Source organism: Callorhinchus milii, unplaced genomic scaffold (genome assembly GCF_018977255.1).
Source record: "Callorhinchus milii isolate IMCB2004 unplaced genomic scaffold, IMCB_Cmil_1.0 Scaffold8, whole genome shotgun sequence".
NCBI classification, from domain to species: domain Eukaryota; kingdom Metazoa; phylum Chordata; class Chondrichthyes; order Chimaeriformes; family Callorhinchidae; genus Callorhinchus; species Callorhinchus milii.
The window spans coordinates 3,868,403-3,885,976 of NW_024704749.1; the positions used below are offsets into that span (position 1 = coordinate 3,868,403).

Below are 17,574 nucleotides of genomic sequence, written 5' to 3' on the forward strand. Positions count from 1 at the left end.
TCGACTGCGCCATCAGCCACCCTCCTACCCTTACCCTCCCTGCCCTCCACCTCCCCTCCCGATCCTAACCTCCAGCTTAGGTCCAAATTCCTGACTGTCCATTTGCCTTGGGATGTCCTCCCGACGTGAAAGTACAAATATGATTTGTCGTGTGGGGGTGTGGGGGTTATGATCCTCAGGAAAACCTGTGCCATTTTAACCCTTTCTGACCTGTGTTTCTTGTAGCCGCTCACCTGAAGACAGTGGACCACCAGCCCCAGTCAACACCGGCCACAGCCAGACACCAGATCCTCATGTCTGCCATCGTCAGGTCCCCCGAACACCAGCCCAACCCCAGCACTCTGCTCGCTGCACCCTCCAACCACAGGAAGGAATCCAACAATCCTGAGGGTAACGAGAGAGAGAGAGGGGGGGTGTTTGTGGGTGAGGGTGAGTGCGTGTATGTGTGTGTGAGGATGTTTGTTTGAGAGGGTGTATGTGTGTGAGGGTGTGTGTGTGTGGCTGAGGTGTGTGCGTGTTTGCGGGGGATGCGTGTGTGAGGGTATTCGTGCGTGTTTGTGAGGGTGTGTGTCTGACAGGGTGTGTGTGTGTGTTTGCGAGGGTGTGTGTGTGTTTGCGAGGGTGTGTGTGTGTGTTTGCGAAGGTGTGTGTGTTTGCGAGGGTGTGTGTGTGTTTGCGAGGGTGTGTGTGTGTGTTTGCGAAGGTGTGTGTGTTTGCGAAGGTGTGTGTGTTTGCGAAGGTGTGTGTGTGTTTGCGAGGGTGTGTGTGTGTGTTTGCGAAGGTGTGTGTGTGTTTGCGAAGGTGTGTGTGTGTTTGCGAAGGTGTGTGTGTGTTTGCGAGGGTGTGTGTGTGTTTGCGAAGGTGTGTGTGTTTGCGAAGGTGTGTGTTTGCGAGGGTGTGTGTGTGTGTTTGCGAGGGTGTGTGTGTGGTGTGTGGGTGTTTGCGAGGGTGTAAGCGCGTGTTTGCGAGGGTGTGCGCGTGTGTTTGTGAGGGTGTGCGCGCGTGTGTTTGCGAGGGGGCGTGCGCGTGTGTGTTTGCGAGGGTGTGTGCGCACGTGTGTTTGCGAGGGTGTGTGTGCGCGCGTGTTTGCGAGGGTGTGTGTGCGCGCGTGTTTGCGAGGGTGTGTGCGCGTGTTTGCGAGGGTGTGCGCGTGTGTTTGCAGGGTGTGCGCGCGTGTGTTTGCAGGGTGTGCGCGTGTGTGTTTGCGAGGGGGCGTGCGCGTGTGTGTTTGCGAGGGTATGTGCGCACGTGTGTTTGCGAGGGTGTGTGCGCACGTGTGTTTGCGAGGGTGTGTGCGCACGTGTGTTTGCGAGGGTGTGTGCGCACGTGTGTTTGCGAGGGTGTGTGCGCACGTGTGTTTGCGAGGGTGTGCGCGCGTGTGTTTGCGAGGGTGTGTGTGCGCGTGTGTTTGCGAGGGGGTGTGCGCGTGTGTGTTTGCGAGGGGGCGTGCGCGTGTGTGTTTGCGAGGGTGTGTGCGCGTGTTTGCGAGGGTGTGTGCGCACGTGTGTTTGCGAGGGTGTGTGTGCGCGTGTGTTTGCGAGGGTGTGTGTGCGCGTGTGCGTGCGAGTGTGTTTGCGAGGGTGTGTGTGCGCGTGTGTTTGCGAGGGGGTGTGCGTGTGTGTGTGTATTGAAGGTTTGGCCACCAATGGTGTGTGGAGAGTGCAGGGAAGGTACAGTAAGGCTGAGTTAGCTGATGGTGGGTGGAGATGGAAGAGTGGGGTTAGCAGAGGGGTGGGGGTCCCGGGGAATGGACTGAGGGCAGGTGATGTCGACGACCTGGAGCTGGCAGGACGTTCAGCGGGCGGGGGCTGGAATCCCTCGCGTTTCTTAAGACTTAAAGCCGTTGTCTGAGCATTTTAAAGAGCGCCCAGGAGCGTCGAGAAGCAGCTTTCAGTTCTGCCTTCATCCGGAAGACCAATTTTCCGCACCGTTGGCAAAGAACTGCGAAGAAAAAGAATTTTGCCCGCGGAATAAGCGGTCAATCAATCCACCTTACAGTACGTTCTACTCTATCGGAGTCCCGTAGTGTAGCCGTTCCAAGTTTAAAGCAGAGCTCAAGACCGTTTTGAAATCCCTGCGCGGTCCTGGAGTGCAAAATATGTTTGTGAGCCTGAGAACATGGGGAATTTCACGCTTGCGCCTCTCAAGCAGCAGATGGGGGTGTTGGCCTGGCGGGGGTGGGCGCATGTGTGTGTGTGTGTGTGTGTGTGGAAGGAGGAGAATGGCGTGTGAGATGTCAGCAGGGTCTGCGGAAAATACACGTGACAAAACACTGTTTAGAGATGGTCATAAATGTTTCTCCTGTTCTTGTGGAGTCCTGGAGCTCAGTGGTTAGAGCACTCGCCTCGCAAGCGAGGTGAACCGGGTTTGATTCCCGGGCGGGGTGAAACCTTAGGCAAGTTTCCTTACTCCACACGCCTCTGTTTACCCCGGCAGTCAGTAGGAACCCGGTTGGAAGTCGATCGGCGGGTCGCTTTCGGGGGTAATAATCCCTTCAACAACAAAACGTTCAGTTACTCAATCAAAGTACACAGTCACTCCGCTTGACAGTATACCCAGCGAAGCGCTTTGAGACGTCTCAACAACATGATAAGACGCTGTATCAAATGCAAAGGATTATTATTTTTATTATTATTTTCCTTCCACCAGAATTTGGCCGGCAGCTGAAGGAACGCATGCACCATAATATCCCTCATCGTTTCACGGTCGGGCTGAACATGAGGGCCACCAAATGTGCCGTCTGCCTGGATACGGTGCACTTCGGGCGACAAGCGGCCAAATGTGCAGGTCAGGGAGTCAGTGCTGTCAGGGTATGCTCTTAAAGGGACAGGGCCCCAAGAGAGCCCTACCTTTTATTGCTGGCTCAGTCGGTAGGGCTCTCGTCTCCCGAAAGTCAGGCCGTAGTCCAGGCTGCCGTTCTGATGTAGTGCTGTGGGGGAAGTTACTGCATCGCCGGAGGTGCCGTTCTTCGGACGAGACGTTAAAGTGAGGTCCCGTCTGCCTGTTCAGGTGGACGTTAAAGATCCCATAGCGCTGTTTGAGAAGGGAAGAGAGTTCTCCCTCCACCCCCTCCCCGTCCTGGCCAACTCAGTTCAAGTAGGTTATTAACCCGGTGGCTTTTTGTGGGAGAATTCTGGCCACAAATCGGCTGCCGTGTTCAAGTACATAACACACAGTGGCGGCGCTTTTACGGTAAATCCTGTGAATGGCTTTGAGTCTTCTCCCAACGTGAAAGGCGCTACATCAAATGCAAGGGGTTATTATTGCACCAAACTGTTCCGACAAATGTTTAAGGAATCTACCCAAGGCCTTAGGACGTTTTACTTCTTGGGAAGTAACATGGTTAGAATTGGAGAAGTTTATCTAGTGACTAAACTGGGTTATAATCCAGAGAGAGAGGGAGGGAGGGAGGATATTGTCAGCCGAGACGAGAATAGGAATTTTAATTGCTGGTCAGACGTATTAATCACCGTATAAATGTATCAGGGAAGTTTTTGTGAGATAAATGTTAGAAGGTTAGAAGTAAAAACAGAAGTCGCTGGGAACAGTCGGCAGGAACGTCTACGGAGAGAGAGGAAAATGAGGCAACGTTTCCGGTCGATGACTTACGTCAGAACTCTTTACGTAAGGTCATCGACCCGAAGAGTTCACTGACTCTCCTCTCTCCATAGATGCTGCCTGACCTGCTGAGCGCTCCCGGCGACTTGTTTTTATTTCAGATTTCCAGCGGTACATCTGCAGCATTTTGCCTTTTGTTAAGAGTTTTAGACGTGCTGGGCAGAGTGCAGGAAAGGCAAGCGTGTATTTAAATCTGCCCTCGTGCCCTGGGTCGAACCTGATGGGTGTTCCAGTAAACACAAGACAGAGAAATAGCTTGCAATTATATAGCGCCCTTCACAAACCTTGGGACCCCGACCTAGTATTGAGACGTCCTCCTGACGTGAGAGGCGTTGTGTAAATGTGAACTCCAGTAAAACTTGCACAAGTTTGATCGGCCTAAAATCATACAGTCGCCTCGGTCGTATATCTTACCCAAACCCAGTTCAAGAGTTTATATTCTATTCAAGTTTGACGTAACTCATACTTTGGATAAATCACACAGAATCATAGAATATTACAGCGCAGAAGGAGGCCATTCGGCCCATCGTGCCTGTGCCAGGCTGCTCGCGTATAACGTGTGTTTTCCCAACTGACAGGACTTATGTGAGGTTTACTGTATAATTGTGTTGATGGCCATCGTACCCTCATTACACAGTGTGGATTTGTTTTGCCCAGAATGCCAAGTGACGTGCCATCCCAAATGCTCCTCCTGCCAACCAGCCACCTGCGGGCTCCCCCAGGAATACGCCACCCACTTCACCAAAGCTTTCTGCCGGGACAAAATGAACTCTCCCGCCTTGCAGATGAAGGACCCGGGAGTGAGTGTGCGACTGGAGGGGTGGATGAAGGTTCCCAGGTGAATATTGTTTGGTGCATCAGCACCTCGAACGCGTCTGAGTCGATTGAGATGTTTTAAAGGGCGTTTGGCCCACACAATATACAGTCAATTGTCTTTACAGTTTAGTAGTACTTTGAGGCATCCTGAAGCATGTTGGTTGGAGCACTCGCCTCGCAAGCGAGAGGACCCGGGTTCGATTCCCAGGCAGGATGAGTTTCTTTACTCCACACGCCTCTGTTTACCTAGCATTAAGTAGATTGACGGATCGCTTTCCGGGGGTAATAATCCCTTTAAAAAAAATAATAATCATAATAATTTAGTCACTCAATTCACGACTGTTTGTAGGCCACTGCTGCGTGCAATTGGCTGCCAGTTTCGCCCTGAAAATAAAGTCAATTAATTCACTTGACGATATCTTTTGTGAAGCGCATTGAGACGTCTCAACGACTTGGATAAGGCGCTATACCAAATGCAAAGATTTTTGTTATTGTCACACGGGAGCCCTATCCAGATCTTCAGCCGCCTCTGAGTGAAAGCAGTTCTTCCTCGCGTCCGGCCTCAAGTGTTGATTCCAGTCTGAAGGAGGCGACCTACAGTTCTGGAAACCCTCGTTGACCGCGAAAACATTGTCGATTGCCGTTTCGTCAGTCCCACCCAAAAGATTTCATTGAGATCACCCCTCACTCTCTCCACTCCAATAATAACCAGCCAAATTCCTGGCTGTCGCGTTTTACCCACAAAATGCACAGTCACTCCACTTTACAGTATATTCTGCGAAACGCTTTGAGACGTCTCGAAGACGTGATAAGGCGCTAAATCAAATGCAAGGATTATTATTATTATCGTCTAATGCAAAGATGCTGATTATTTTTGTGACTTCCTTCCCCAATTTTCCTTTCCCCATGACTGGGAGATGGTTAACGTTAAGAATTTACTGCTGATCTGTTTCGAAACCCACTGAAAAATATCCCTTCGATCTCGGCGAGGCTTTGAAACGCCGAGATGAGGTTCTATTTCTGTACCTGAACGTCCAGCCTTGGTATCAGCCGGTTTGTTTAGATCGCATTATCCGTCCCTTTTCAAAAATTCAGCAATTCTACTGCAGAGCGAATTCGATCAATTATTTAAGGGGATTTTTTTTTATTATTATTTATTTCGAGCTGCTCACATCAGGAAATTTATTTATAGCGAGAAGTTACGAGAGTCGATTTACCACATCGCTCGCTCTTCAGCTCTTCTATGGCCCGTCGCCAACCGATGACTTTGTGCCCCCCACCCCTCAAACCGCACAGGCCCGCCCGCCCACTCCCGGCCTGCTTCACATCCCCCCCCCCCCACCCCACCGCATCGTTGGTGGTGGGGCTCTCAGTCTTTCTGCCCCCACTTTATGCAGGGGTCTGCCCGACCTTCTTCTCCCCCCACCCTCATCTCGTTCAAGGCCTACCTCTTCGACCACGCTTTCGTTCGTCAATTGGCTGTCCACCCAATGCACAGTCACTACATTTTACAACAACAACAACAAAAAGATTACATTTGTATAGCTCCTTTCACGTCAGGAGGACGTCCCAAGGCGCTGGACAGAGAACAGCATTTCAGATCCGAGCTGGGGTTGGGGGGGGGAAAGGGAGGGGAGGGGAAGGGGGGTGGCCGATGGCATGGTCGAAGAGGAGGGTCTTGAGGCGGGATGGAATTCCAGAGATTGGGGGCAGAATGGCTGAAGGCTCTCCGCCAATGGTGGGGTGGGTGGGTCGGGGGATGTGGACCAGGCCAGAGCCGGCTGAGCGGAGGGAGCGGGCGGGTTGGTAGGGGGTTAGGAGATTGCAGAGGTAGGGTGGGGTGAGGCCATGGAGGGCTTTGTAGGTGAGGACCAGGATTTTGAACTGGATCCTCTGAAGGATAGGGAGCCAGTGGAGTCGGGCGAGAGTGGGGGAAATGGGGTCACCGAGTTTGGTGCGGGAGAGGACACGGGCTGCAGAGTTCTGGATTATCTGCAGCTGTGGAGGGAGGAGTTGGGAAGGCCGACACGCAGGGCGTTTGCATAGTCGAGCCTGGAGGTGATGAAGAGTTTCAGTGGCCTGAGGGGTGAGGTAGTGGCCGAGTCGGGCGATGTTACGGAGATGAGGGAAGGCAGAGAGGGTAATGGCTTGAATGTGGGGGAGAAAAGACAGTTGAGGGTCGAACAAGACAACTCGGTTCCTGACTGGCGGTGAGTTGAAGTGTGCAACCGTGGAGGTTGATGCTGCCAGAGCCTGAGGTGCAGAGGCGCTGGCGCGAGCAATCAGGAGGGCCTCAGTCCTGTTCATATTCAACTGTAGGAAATTTGCCCTCATCCAGGACCTGATGTCCGACAGATTCTGTGAAGTGCTTTGAGGCGTCTTGAAGACACGATAAGGCGCCATATCAAATGCAAGGATTATTACCTTGCCCATCCCCTCCCCACCCCCCACCATCACCCTCGATTCTCACCTCCAGCTAGGAAGCCAGGATTGTGAAAACACCTTGGGATGTCCTTCTGACGTGAAAGGCGCTGTGTAATTGTATTGTGAAGTCTCGGACATGGAGAACACTCCTAGCCTTGCTGGGAACCATTGGCCAAGAGATAACCGGCAAAGGCTAATGTCTTACATATCCGTTTTGTTCTGTCTGAGCACGCAGAGCTAGTGAGCTGTGTTAAAACTACACCCTCTACTGCCTTGAGCTCTCGCCACAGGCTTTCTCCCCTGAAACTTCGAGCCCCACTATACGTGGCCAAATCCACTAAGGTGCCACATCGCTGTGTTTTCCTGAGGGTCGTATTGACTGTTATTGCCGCGGGTTGTGCTTCTCGATCGGTGGCCTTGCCTCAGGAGGTCCAAGTAATAATAATCCCTTCAAAAAAAATAATAATAATAAATCGGTCACTCAACCCACGACTGTGTGCGGGGACGCTGCTGTGCGCAATTGGCTGTTGCGTTTCGCCCCCAAAATATTCAGTCGAGTCACTTTACGGTATATTCTGTGAAGCGCTTTGAGACGTCTCGAAGACGTGATAATAATAATAATAATCCTTGCATTTGATATAGCGCTTTTCACGTCGGGAGGACCTCCCAAAGCGCTTCACAGAACACACTGTAAAGTGAATTGACTGTATAATTGTGGGTGAACGCGGCGGCCAATTGCGCACAGCAATGTCCCACAAACAGTCGTGGATTGAAAATGACCAATTTATTATTGTTTTTGTTTTTGGAGGGATTATTATTAGGCTCTGTGTGGAGTAAGGAAACTTGCCCAAGGTTTCGCCCTCTGCCTGGAATTGAACTCAGGTCTCTCGCTTGCAAAGCGAGTGCTCTAACCACTGAGCTACAGGACTCCATGAGGCGCTATATCAAAATGCAAGGATTATTGTTATTCCTTAGGCTATTTGTTCTAATCGTGGCCTGTTGTTGGGTGCTGGAAAGGTGTCCAAGCATCATCCTCCCTCCCTGACCTCCGCCCCTCCCCTCCCGATCCAACCCCCAGCTCGGGTCCAAATCCCTGACTGCCCAGCGCCTTGGGAGACGTCCTCCCAATGTGAAAGGCTTCGGTGTAAATGCAATTTGTTGCTGTTGTTGTTGACGTCGCTCTCTCTCTCTCCGTCAGGAACGGGAAACGAGGCCAGCAAGGGTGGGAGCGGAAATATATCGTGCTGGAGGGATCAAAGATTCTTCTTTTTGAGAACGATTCGAAAGATGGTAAGTTTGTTGATTTCTGAGCTGCTGAGAATTCATCTCGAGTCTCGAGTAGTTTCTGCACCACTTGGGTTTCCGTAAACAAAATCTTTTACCCCCCCCTTCAGGTCTTACTGAGGCTATCTCTGCAACGCAGAATTTCACTGGGACGGGCTGCGCATGTGAAGTAACTGTTATATGGAATTTGAAGCGCCCACATTGCATGAACAGAGATAAAGATAATGCATATGTTATAATTATTTATTTCGCAAGCGAGAGGACCTGAGTTCGATTCCCGGGCAAGCTGAAACCTTAGACGAGTCTCTTTGTTCCACGCGCCTCTGTTTACCCAGCAGTAAGGGGGATCCTGGTTGGTAGTCGATTTGGATCACTTTCTGGAGGTATTAATCGCGCCCAAAAAAAAAAAATGTAGTCGCTCAATCAACGACTGTGGGACTCTGCTGTGCGCAATTGGCTGCCGCGTTTCACCCACAAAATACACAAGTCAGTCCACTTTACAGTGTATCCTGTGAAGCGCTTTGAGACGTCTCAACGACTTGATAAGGTGCTATATCAAATGTAAGTCTTATTATTTATATTGTAAAACAATAGACATAATGTATTAAATTATAAATATTGCAGAGAAGCTGAGAACAAGATTCTTAAAGTCGATTTGTGGGGCTGCAGTATGTCCAGGGCGTTTATCTTAATGAAAGTGATTGTTGTAAGTGCATCGCAAATAGTTCCTGTTAAATGTTTGTAGGTGAACGCAGCAGTAGTCAGTTTATGCACAGCAGGTGCCCCACAAACATTGTGATACACAGTCACTACACTTCACAGTGAGGCACTTTGATACATCCTTCTGACATGAAAGGATATCAAATGCAGAGATTATTAGTATCATGTGGAGGATTCTTGGCCAGGACATCAGGATAGACTGCTCTTCTCTTGTCAAATAGTGTCATGGCATCTTTATCAGCCACGTGCACACAGCCAGACTTTGATCTAACGTAACATTTAACCTCTGACGAGGCAGATCTTTCCCCCATAACTGCACTGGAGCGTAGGGCTGTTTTCTCAATAATAATAATAATAATCATAATCTTTGCATTTGATATAGCTTTGGGACGTCCTCCCGACGTGAAAAGCGCTATATCAAATGCAAGGATTATTATTATTATAGCGCCTTATCACATCTTCGAGACGTCTCAAAGCGCTTCACAGGGTATACCGTAAAGTGAATTGACTGTATATTTTGTGGGAGAAACGCAGCAGCCAATTGCGGACAGCAGCGTCCCCACAAACAGTTGGGGATAGAAGTGACCAATTTATTATTATTATTTTTCTTGGAGGCTTATTATCAAGCGTGTGGAGTAAGGAAACTTGCCCAAGGTTTCGCCCTGACCTGCCGGGAATCGAACCCGGGTCTCTCGCTTGCAAGGCTCTGTGGCTCTAACCACTGAGCTACAGGACTCCATTAGGACTCCGACAGTGAACACTGGTTGTACTGTGTGCAGTGATGCTCCTTTCTCTTTTCCTTCCTCTCGACAGGCCAGCGGCCGGTGGATGAGTTTGAGCTGTGCCAGCCCGATGGAGTTGTGAGCATTCACGGAGCCGTTGGAGCTTCTGAACTCGTAAACACCGCGAAGACGGGTGAGGGACGTGTGCAAGGATCATGCGCGTGTTGCGTGTTTGGAGCGCGGCGTGCAATCTGTTAGTAAGACATTGCTGTGTGCGTGCGTCCATTGGCCCACAAAATACACGCAGCCACATCACTTTACAGTGTATCCTGTGAAGCGCTTTGAGACGACTCGACGACGTTATTTGACGGGTAGGTCGCGTGTGCGCTGGATGTTCAGCCGTTTCCCTTTCTCCGCAGACGTGCCTTACGTGTTGAAGTTAGAATCCCAGCCGCACACCACCTGCTGGCCCGGTCAGACCCTCTATTTGCTCGCTCCAAGCTTCCCAGACAAACAGCGTTGGGTCAACGTACTGGAGTCGATCGTGGGTTGCGGGAGGATCTCGAGCGACAAAGCAGAGGCGGCTTCCGTAAGTTACTCGCGCGGAACTTGCCCGTGACTTCATCCATTGTGGGGTTGACGTCCTGTGGGTTTTTACGCTTGTGCTGTGATACGGTTTCCCCTCTTTCGTTTGCCATGAGAGCAGTCGATGCGTGTAACTGAGCGTGTGGTCCTGTGAGCGTGCAATGATACCTGTGTCACTGTGTGTGATAGGCTGAAGGGGCCCTTCAGACCGAAGACGAACTTACCCAATATGCCCAGGTAAAACCTTTGCACACTCCTTCCCGCTTCTGCTTGGGGCTGCCCCCCATTGTCGCAGAGCATGTCGTGCATTTCCAGCTTCCCGCTGTTTGTGGTTCCGACCGACTGACCAAGCCGGCGTTCTCCCTGTCGGCAGTGACTGGGAGCTCTCACGCTTTCCTGTTTCGCAGGCCTTTCTGTAATAGGTCTCGTGTTCAGTGTTTGTGCCACCTGTTTTACCACTGTTAGCTCAGCTGCACACACACACACACACACAACACACATGTTTCCTCTAAGCTAACCTGCAAAGTGTGTCCGTAGAGACGATAGAGAGAAGCGTGGGGAACCACCTCTTTGTGGGACGCACCTCGCCTGCTCCCTTGCATGCTTCGATCTGTACGCATCAGGCTGCATGCACAGCTTCCCCGGGCAACCCCGCAGTTTCACGCCGTCCATTGTGCTTTCCGAGGGCAGGGTTCAAGACGGTCTCTGCGTTCGCTCTCTCCCCGCGGGAGGAGGAGATGCCGTGGGAAACATCCCTTGGCCGATACACTTTGACCCGAAAGGGCATGATTCTGCAGACACACCACAAAGCCACGTGTTGTTCCTTTGGCTGCACTGAATGATCACAGGCTTTAAAGCACCCCCAACTCTGTTCTGCTGGGGGTAAGGAAAAGGGGGTGACAAGAGACACTGCCCCCCCCTCCCCCCCACACACACACTCACCACACGCCCCCCAAAAAACTAGAAGTCATCCCAAAGTAGAGATGGATTGCTGAATAATCCTGCCACGCTAGTACCCAGCACCTCATCAGTCTAAGGGAAGGGGCGTGTGGTGCTGTAGGCTATTACGACCAGATAGCGACTGAATAATGTTGAACGGTTGAAACAGGAATTCTCTGACTGGGAGCTGTGTTGAACTCGCCTCACGTGTGTGTTGGCAGGAACCCTTGGAGCCCAAAGTGCGGACTTGGGGTTTTCTAACGCAGCGCTTTCACATTTCACACAAAGTGCTTGTAAGATGAAGGGACTATGAACCATTGCTTGATACTATCTGACTGCAACTTAACCTAAACTCTGTAGGTTCCTGTCTCTTGTCATCATTCAGCATCCTATCCTTGTCTCCGAGCTGGCTTATTGTCTCAATGCAAGAGTGACTCAAGAGGAAGAGAATCTCTGCCTAAAGTCAGAAGCTCAGTTTCCAGGTCTGTTTGTGGACGGCTTCTGCTCATCTGTGTGTAGGATGTCTGTATGTGTGTTTGAGAGCAGCCTCGGTGTTCTCTCTCATGTCTTGTTGTTTCTCTTTTTTTTTTAGCTTTCTCTCACAAACACACACCCTCCACTCCCCCCTTTATTTTCCTTGTTGTATGTAAAAGAAAGTTCATTTTTCCCCCCTATAAATTGTAGGAATTTCCATAGATCTGGGAACGCCCGAGTGTTTTGTTTGGCGTGCGGGCCACAGGCGGTTAAATGGTGCGACTTGTTTTAATTTCTGCAGAAGTTACTGGGAAACTCACTGTTGAAGCTGGAGGGAGACGACCGATTAGATATAAACTGCACCATGCCACTCACTGAGCAGGTATGTTGGCAAGAAGTGCGATACCAGGCTGCTTTCTGCGGGTAGTGCATGGTACGGTGTTCGTGGAGTCCTGTAGCTCAGTGGTTAGAGCGCTCGACTCACAAGCGATAGGATCTGGGTTCGATTCCCGGGCCGGGCGTAAGGTTAGGCAAGTTTCCTTACTCCACACACATGCCTCTGTTTACCAGCAGTAAGTAGGAACCCAGTTGTTAGTCGATGGACGGTTCGCTTTTCCAGGGGTAATAATCCCTTCAAAATAAAGAAATAATTTGGGCCCTCAATTCACGGCTGTTTGTGGGACGCTGCTGTGCGCAATTGGCTGCCGTGTTTCGCCCACAAAATATACAGTGAATTCACTTTATAGTACATTCTGTGAAGCGCTTTGAGATGTCTCAAAGACATGATAAGGTGCCATATCAAACGCAAGGATTATTATTATTATTATATGCTGGTAGCTGGAGAGTGTGGAATGGACTTGCAACCAATGGTTCTTGCTTTTCAGAGCAAAACATTTACACTGGATCTTAGGGTCTCTCAGTCGTGAACCACTGCAATGCTTACAGTACCTCCGTAGGGTACAGTTGTACTGTTATACTTTTACTCGGTCAGGGCCATCCTGGCTAACAATCTTCTCAAATAATATTGGTCTCTTTCATTGGTTAATTGCAAATTGGCTGCCCCGTTCAACTACAAAACCTAGTCACTACACTTTACAGTAGATCCCATGAAGTGTTTTGTGACAGCCTGCCATCATGAAAGACTCTGTAGTTAAGTGCACAGATTATAACAATGCATGTATCTAACTAATTACAGGAAGTTATGAGGGTATCTTTAGTTTACAGTATCACCATCTCATGCATTGTGTTATTATTACTGTGCGTCTCCACAGATTGTGCTGGTCGGGTCGGAGGAAGGTTTATATTCGCTGAACGTGGTTAAGAATTCCCTGGTGCACATTCCTGGCGTGGGCTCAGTGTTCCAGCTTCATGTCATGAAGGAGCTCGATCGACTTGTCATGATAGCAGGTAGTTAGACATGTGCCTTGTTGTGTCAGCTCAGGGCAGGCATCGCTTCAGAGGCATCGTCTCACAGTTGCAATTCCTTATCTGCAAAAACACTACTTCACTGAGCGAGTAATAAATGTACGGAACAGGCTCCCGAGGGAGACGGTGGAAGCAGAAAGGGTTGATTCTTTCAAGAACATGTTAGATAGATTTCTGTTAGGAAATAATATCTCAGGGACACAGTATATAGTTTGGGGCATGACAAGTGCAAATAACTGCCAGGATGGTGGAAGGCCAAATGGATGGACCTTGGTCTTCTTTTGCCTCGCAAATTCTTATTTCTTACGCTCTTACTTATTGCCGGAGATTAAGGAATGGAATGCCTTTAGTTTTACCTCTAAACCTCTCAAATCAAACTTCCCAGAACTTTCAGTCCTGTTAGATTGCCGTGGGGCTGACACCTACAGTCAGACGTAAATGCTAAAGGGTTTAAAAGGCTGCGTTTTTTTTCTCGTTCGTTGACTCGAGCCTGTGAAGGAGAATAGCAAGTGAATACACGAGGGATACAGGGAATGATCAATGCTCAGGCATTGGGTAATGTGCTTTCTCTAAGTAAGATCCTGGGCTGGGCGAAACCTGAGGCAAGTTTCCTTACTCCACACTCGTGTGTCTTTATCCCTAGCAGTAAATAGGAACCCACTTGTTAGTCGATTGGTGGATCACTTTCTGCGGGTAATAATCCCTTCAAAAAAAATAATAATTTGGTCACTCAATCCACAACTGTTTGTGGGACACAGCTGCGCGCAATTGGCTGCCGCGTTTTACCCACAAAACACACAGTCACTACACTTTACAGTATATCCTGTGAAAGGCTTTGAGACGTCTCGAAGACGTGATAACGCAGTACCATGCCTCTGGCAAATGAAGGGTATGTTAACACCACCACCAACACAGGAATGGAAATGAGACCATTGTAGGCTATTTGTCCAAACCCCGGCAGCATTTAGGCCGTATTGTTAACGCTGGTAGGAAGAGAGATTTTCTTTTAAACTCGGAGGGTAAACAACAGCTGCAAATTGATTATGGGGACACGCAACCTTGTTCTAGCGGAGTAATGGGACACAGTCGTGTGGTAAGCAGGAGATTGTCAATGAAGATTAATTAATTCAATCTACTTTTATCATGACTGACTCATTGCATGACGTTTCCTACTCACTGCTTTTCTATCCTACTCCTGGTTTCCTACATCCTGCTAAAGAGAGCACAAAAATACCCTTAACAATTGATTTGAGTTTAGTCCTGTTTTATTCAGCGGCTTTGTACGACAAGCCCTGACTGGGGGGCTGGAATAAGGGGTAATATGATGGCACGACTTACTGAAAGAAAAGGCCCTTTACTTAGAGGGAGAGAGGAAGCCAAAACTGGCTTGGACTTGGACAGTCCGCCCACTGTTAAGCGCTCTGAGACACTACCCTGTGTGGGGGGGCGCTATATAGGTGCAAGTTGTTGGTGGTGGTTCTGGTGTAAAGGAAGCGGGTTTGCAGAGAGAGAAAGAGAGACGCACGCATTCGTTCCCTACGCATTCATTCCCTGAATCCCTTCGCCTTGGCCAACCCAACCCCCCCCCCACTCTCTCTCCCCGTTTTCAGGTCGCGCTTGAAGACCTTCCTCTTCCAACGTGCCTACGGTTTCCTTCCCCCTCCCGCTGGCTCAGCATCAGGCTCCGTCACTATTCAGACTCTCGTGAGGGGCGCTCTATAAACAGTTGTTGTTGCTGCTGCCGCCTGTGTACGCTGAGCGTGGCTGTGTTGCTCCCAACTGCTCGTGGTGAAATCCATGCAGCAACTCGTGGCATTTCAGCTCATTTAATCCAATATTTCAATTGAAAGATGCCGTGACTCCAAGCCTTGATTCCTTATAAGGCTGCTGTCATCTTTGATTATTTCGCCCGCAAAGTACACAGTCACTACGCTTTACAATCTATCCCGTGAAGCGCTTCGAGATGTCTTGGACACACGATAAGGCGCTATATATCAAATGCAAGGATTATTATTATTATTTTGCGATTCCGATACCCAGTGCCCGAGGAACATAGGAACAGGAGGAGGCCATTCAGCCCCTCAAGCCTGTTCCGGCATTCTATTAGATCGTGGCTGATCTGTACCTCAATTCCAATTACCCGCCTTTGCCCCACACCCTTGATACCCTGACTTCACAAACATCTATCCACCTCAGTCTTGAAAATCTGAATGGTTCCAGCGTCCACAGCCTTTTGCGGGAGAGAGTTCTAGATTCCCACTACCCTTTGCCCAGCTGAGGACCTTTCTTTTTGGCCGTGTTTTTCATCACCTTTCCTGCTCCTCCTCCTTGACAGTGTACGTCCTGCGAAGGGCTTTGAGACGTCTCGAAGACGCGATGAGGCGCTACGTTCAAGGGTTATTGTGCGAAATAGTTGCCGTGAAAACATTGAACGGGGAAGGGTTTGGTGACGGGTTTGTTCCGGTGTTCTGTCCTGGCAGGAGAGGAGCGATCCCTGTGCCTGGTGGAGATTAAGAAGGTGAAGCAGTCGTTAGCTCAGTCCCATCTGCCAGCCCAGCCAGAGGTGGCACCCACTGTGTTTGACAGCTTGAAAGGATGCCACCTATTCGCAGCAGGCAAGGTGAGAATCACTGCTGTGCCCTCAGCGCTGGCACCTCGTCCGTGTGTAACCCACACGGGCCTGGTCCCTGGTGTCAACCTGCAAACAGATCGACAACTCAATGAGGGTATTTACTGCCGTGCACAATTGACTGCCGCGTTTCGCCCACAAAAATACAGTGTAAATTCACCTTACGCATTGCAGTGTATCCTGTGAAGCACTTTGAGACTTCTCGAAGGCGTGATAAGGCGCTATATCAATCGCAGGGGTTGTAAGAATTCTTATTTATTATCAAATAGTTTTCCGAAACCTTGGAACCACTGAAACTTGAGAGATCAGTTGAAGGCTGTTCGCCTCGACGTATCTGCTGGCTGGCACTTTGCAAGAACAATCCATTCAGTCCCAGTCACGTGCCTTTTCCTCCCAAACTCCCGCAAATGTTTCCTCTTGTTTAAGCATTATCCGTCTAGTTCCCACTCGAATAATATAATAATACTTTACAATATAAATGCCCCGCAAAGCGCTTTGAGACGTTTCAACGAGGTGATAAGGCGCTAGTATCAAATGCAAGGATTATTATTGTCAATATTATTGAAAACCAAGAAGGAATCTGCCTCGATCACCGTACCAACAAGGCATTCCACACCCTAACAACTCGCTGTGTTATAGATACTTTTTTAAAAATGACTCCACCGACATGATGTGACTTTGGAAAAGTTACGAGAATGAAGGCATTAAACCAAACGTGGGTCAGTGAGCAGATCTGATGATCAGGTGACACAGGCAGAAACCCATCACCAGAGTTGAGTCTCCAAACCACATCCCAGTCACTTCCACCCACCAGTATCCAGTGTCAGGAGGTGCATCGTACTTCCCGAATACTTGAGAGCTTAGGCAGGAACCAAGGCTCACTGGGGTACGCCCCCACCCTCTGCCCCCACCCTCTGGAACTCAATCCCGCAATCCCTCCGCCTCGCCACCTTCAACATCCATCTCAAGATCCTCCTCTTCATCCGTGCTTTCGATCTCCCTGCTTCCCCCCCTCCCCGACCCCTACCCCCAGCTCAGGTCCGTAACTCTATCTATCCAGCGCCTTGGGACGCCCTCCCGACGTGAAAGGCGCTATACAAATGTAATTTTGTTGTTGTTGTTGTGTGTGTGTTTGGATACTGCTGGACTGGCAAGTTTACTGCTGTTTGTCCAACCTTACCCATTTTCTGTCCTTCAACTCCAATTACAGCCTGCTAGATTAACAGGAGCTAAAGGCAAAGCACTGCAGATGCAGGAAATCTGGTATAAGTCGCTGGGAACACTCTTTGAGATATCTCGTAGACTTGATAAGGCGCTATATCCAATGCAAGGATGATTATTATTATTATAACCTGTTTGCGTTACCTCCTGATCCAGTTCTAATTGTTGCCCTTGTTTATCTGACAGATTGAGACTGTGCCATGTATCTGCGCAGCGATGCCAAACAAACTGTGCATCTTCCGTTACAACGAGGGCCTCGACAGTTTCAACATCCGCAAGGTGACTAGAAAACAGTACTCGTGAGTCATCGGTTGTTAGAAAACAGTATTTGTATCTCTTGTGACTTATTTCAGGACAGCCGGGTGTCCTGACAGTCGCAGAAACCAATCACCGTGCTTAGGAGTCTCCAAACTAGACTGAGAGCTTCATTCTTCCCGCCTACACATTGGAAATTCGGGTGTTTGGAATGAAAGGCAAGCCCGATCCCCAACAAACAACAACACATTACATTTGTGAAGCACCTTTCACGTCGGGAGGACATCCCAAGGCGCTGAAGGGATGCATGGTTGCCTAGTTCCGGAGAGAATTGGGCGCAGGTCGATGAGAGCTAAGGTTTAGGGAAGTGTGCGTTAGGGGTAACTGCTGGAGTCTAACCGGTAGCGACCGCATACTGAGCACCCATATGACAAGCTTTCCCGCTGCTTGTCCAGCTCGGAC

At 49.7% G+C, this 17,574-nt stretch overlaps 1 protein-coding gene across 3 annotated transcripts in view; it reads left to right on the forward strand.

Moving 5' to 3' along the window:
• The window catches only part of LOC103189866 (citron Rho-interacting kinase), an 80,739-nt gene that overhangs the window by 55,202 nt on the left and 7,963 nt on the right, over window positions 1–17,574 (forward strand). For 2 of the 3 annotated variants that reach the window (XM_042337476.1, XM_042337475.1), the window contains 11 exons: window positions 226–390; window positions 2,650–2,787; window positions 4,276–4,456; window positions 8,057–8,148; window positions 9,676–9,777; window positions 10,004–10,173; window positions 10,359–10,406; window positions 11,884–11,964; window positions 12,854–12,989; window positions 15,488–15,627; window positions 17,044–17,136. In XM_042337476.1, the coding sequence (XP_042193410.1) occupies window positions 226–390; window positions 2,650–2,787; window positions 4,276–4,456; window positions 8,057–8,148; window positions 9,676–9,777; window positions 10,004–10,173; window positions 10,359–10,406; window positions 11,884–11,964; window positions 12,854–12,989; window positions 15,488–15,627; window positions 17,044–17,136 (1,346 nt within the window). The remainder of the gene's footprint in view (window positions 1–225; window positions 391–2,649; window positions 2,788–4,275; window positions 4,457–8,056; window positions 8,149–9,675; window positions 9,778–10,003; window positions 10,174–10,358; window positions 10,407–11,883; window positions 11,965–12,853; window positions 12,990–15,487; window positions 15,628–17,043; window positions 17,137–17,574) is intronic. The other variant, XM_042337477.1, reaches the window with a different exon arrangement.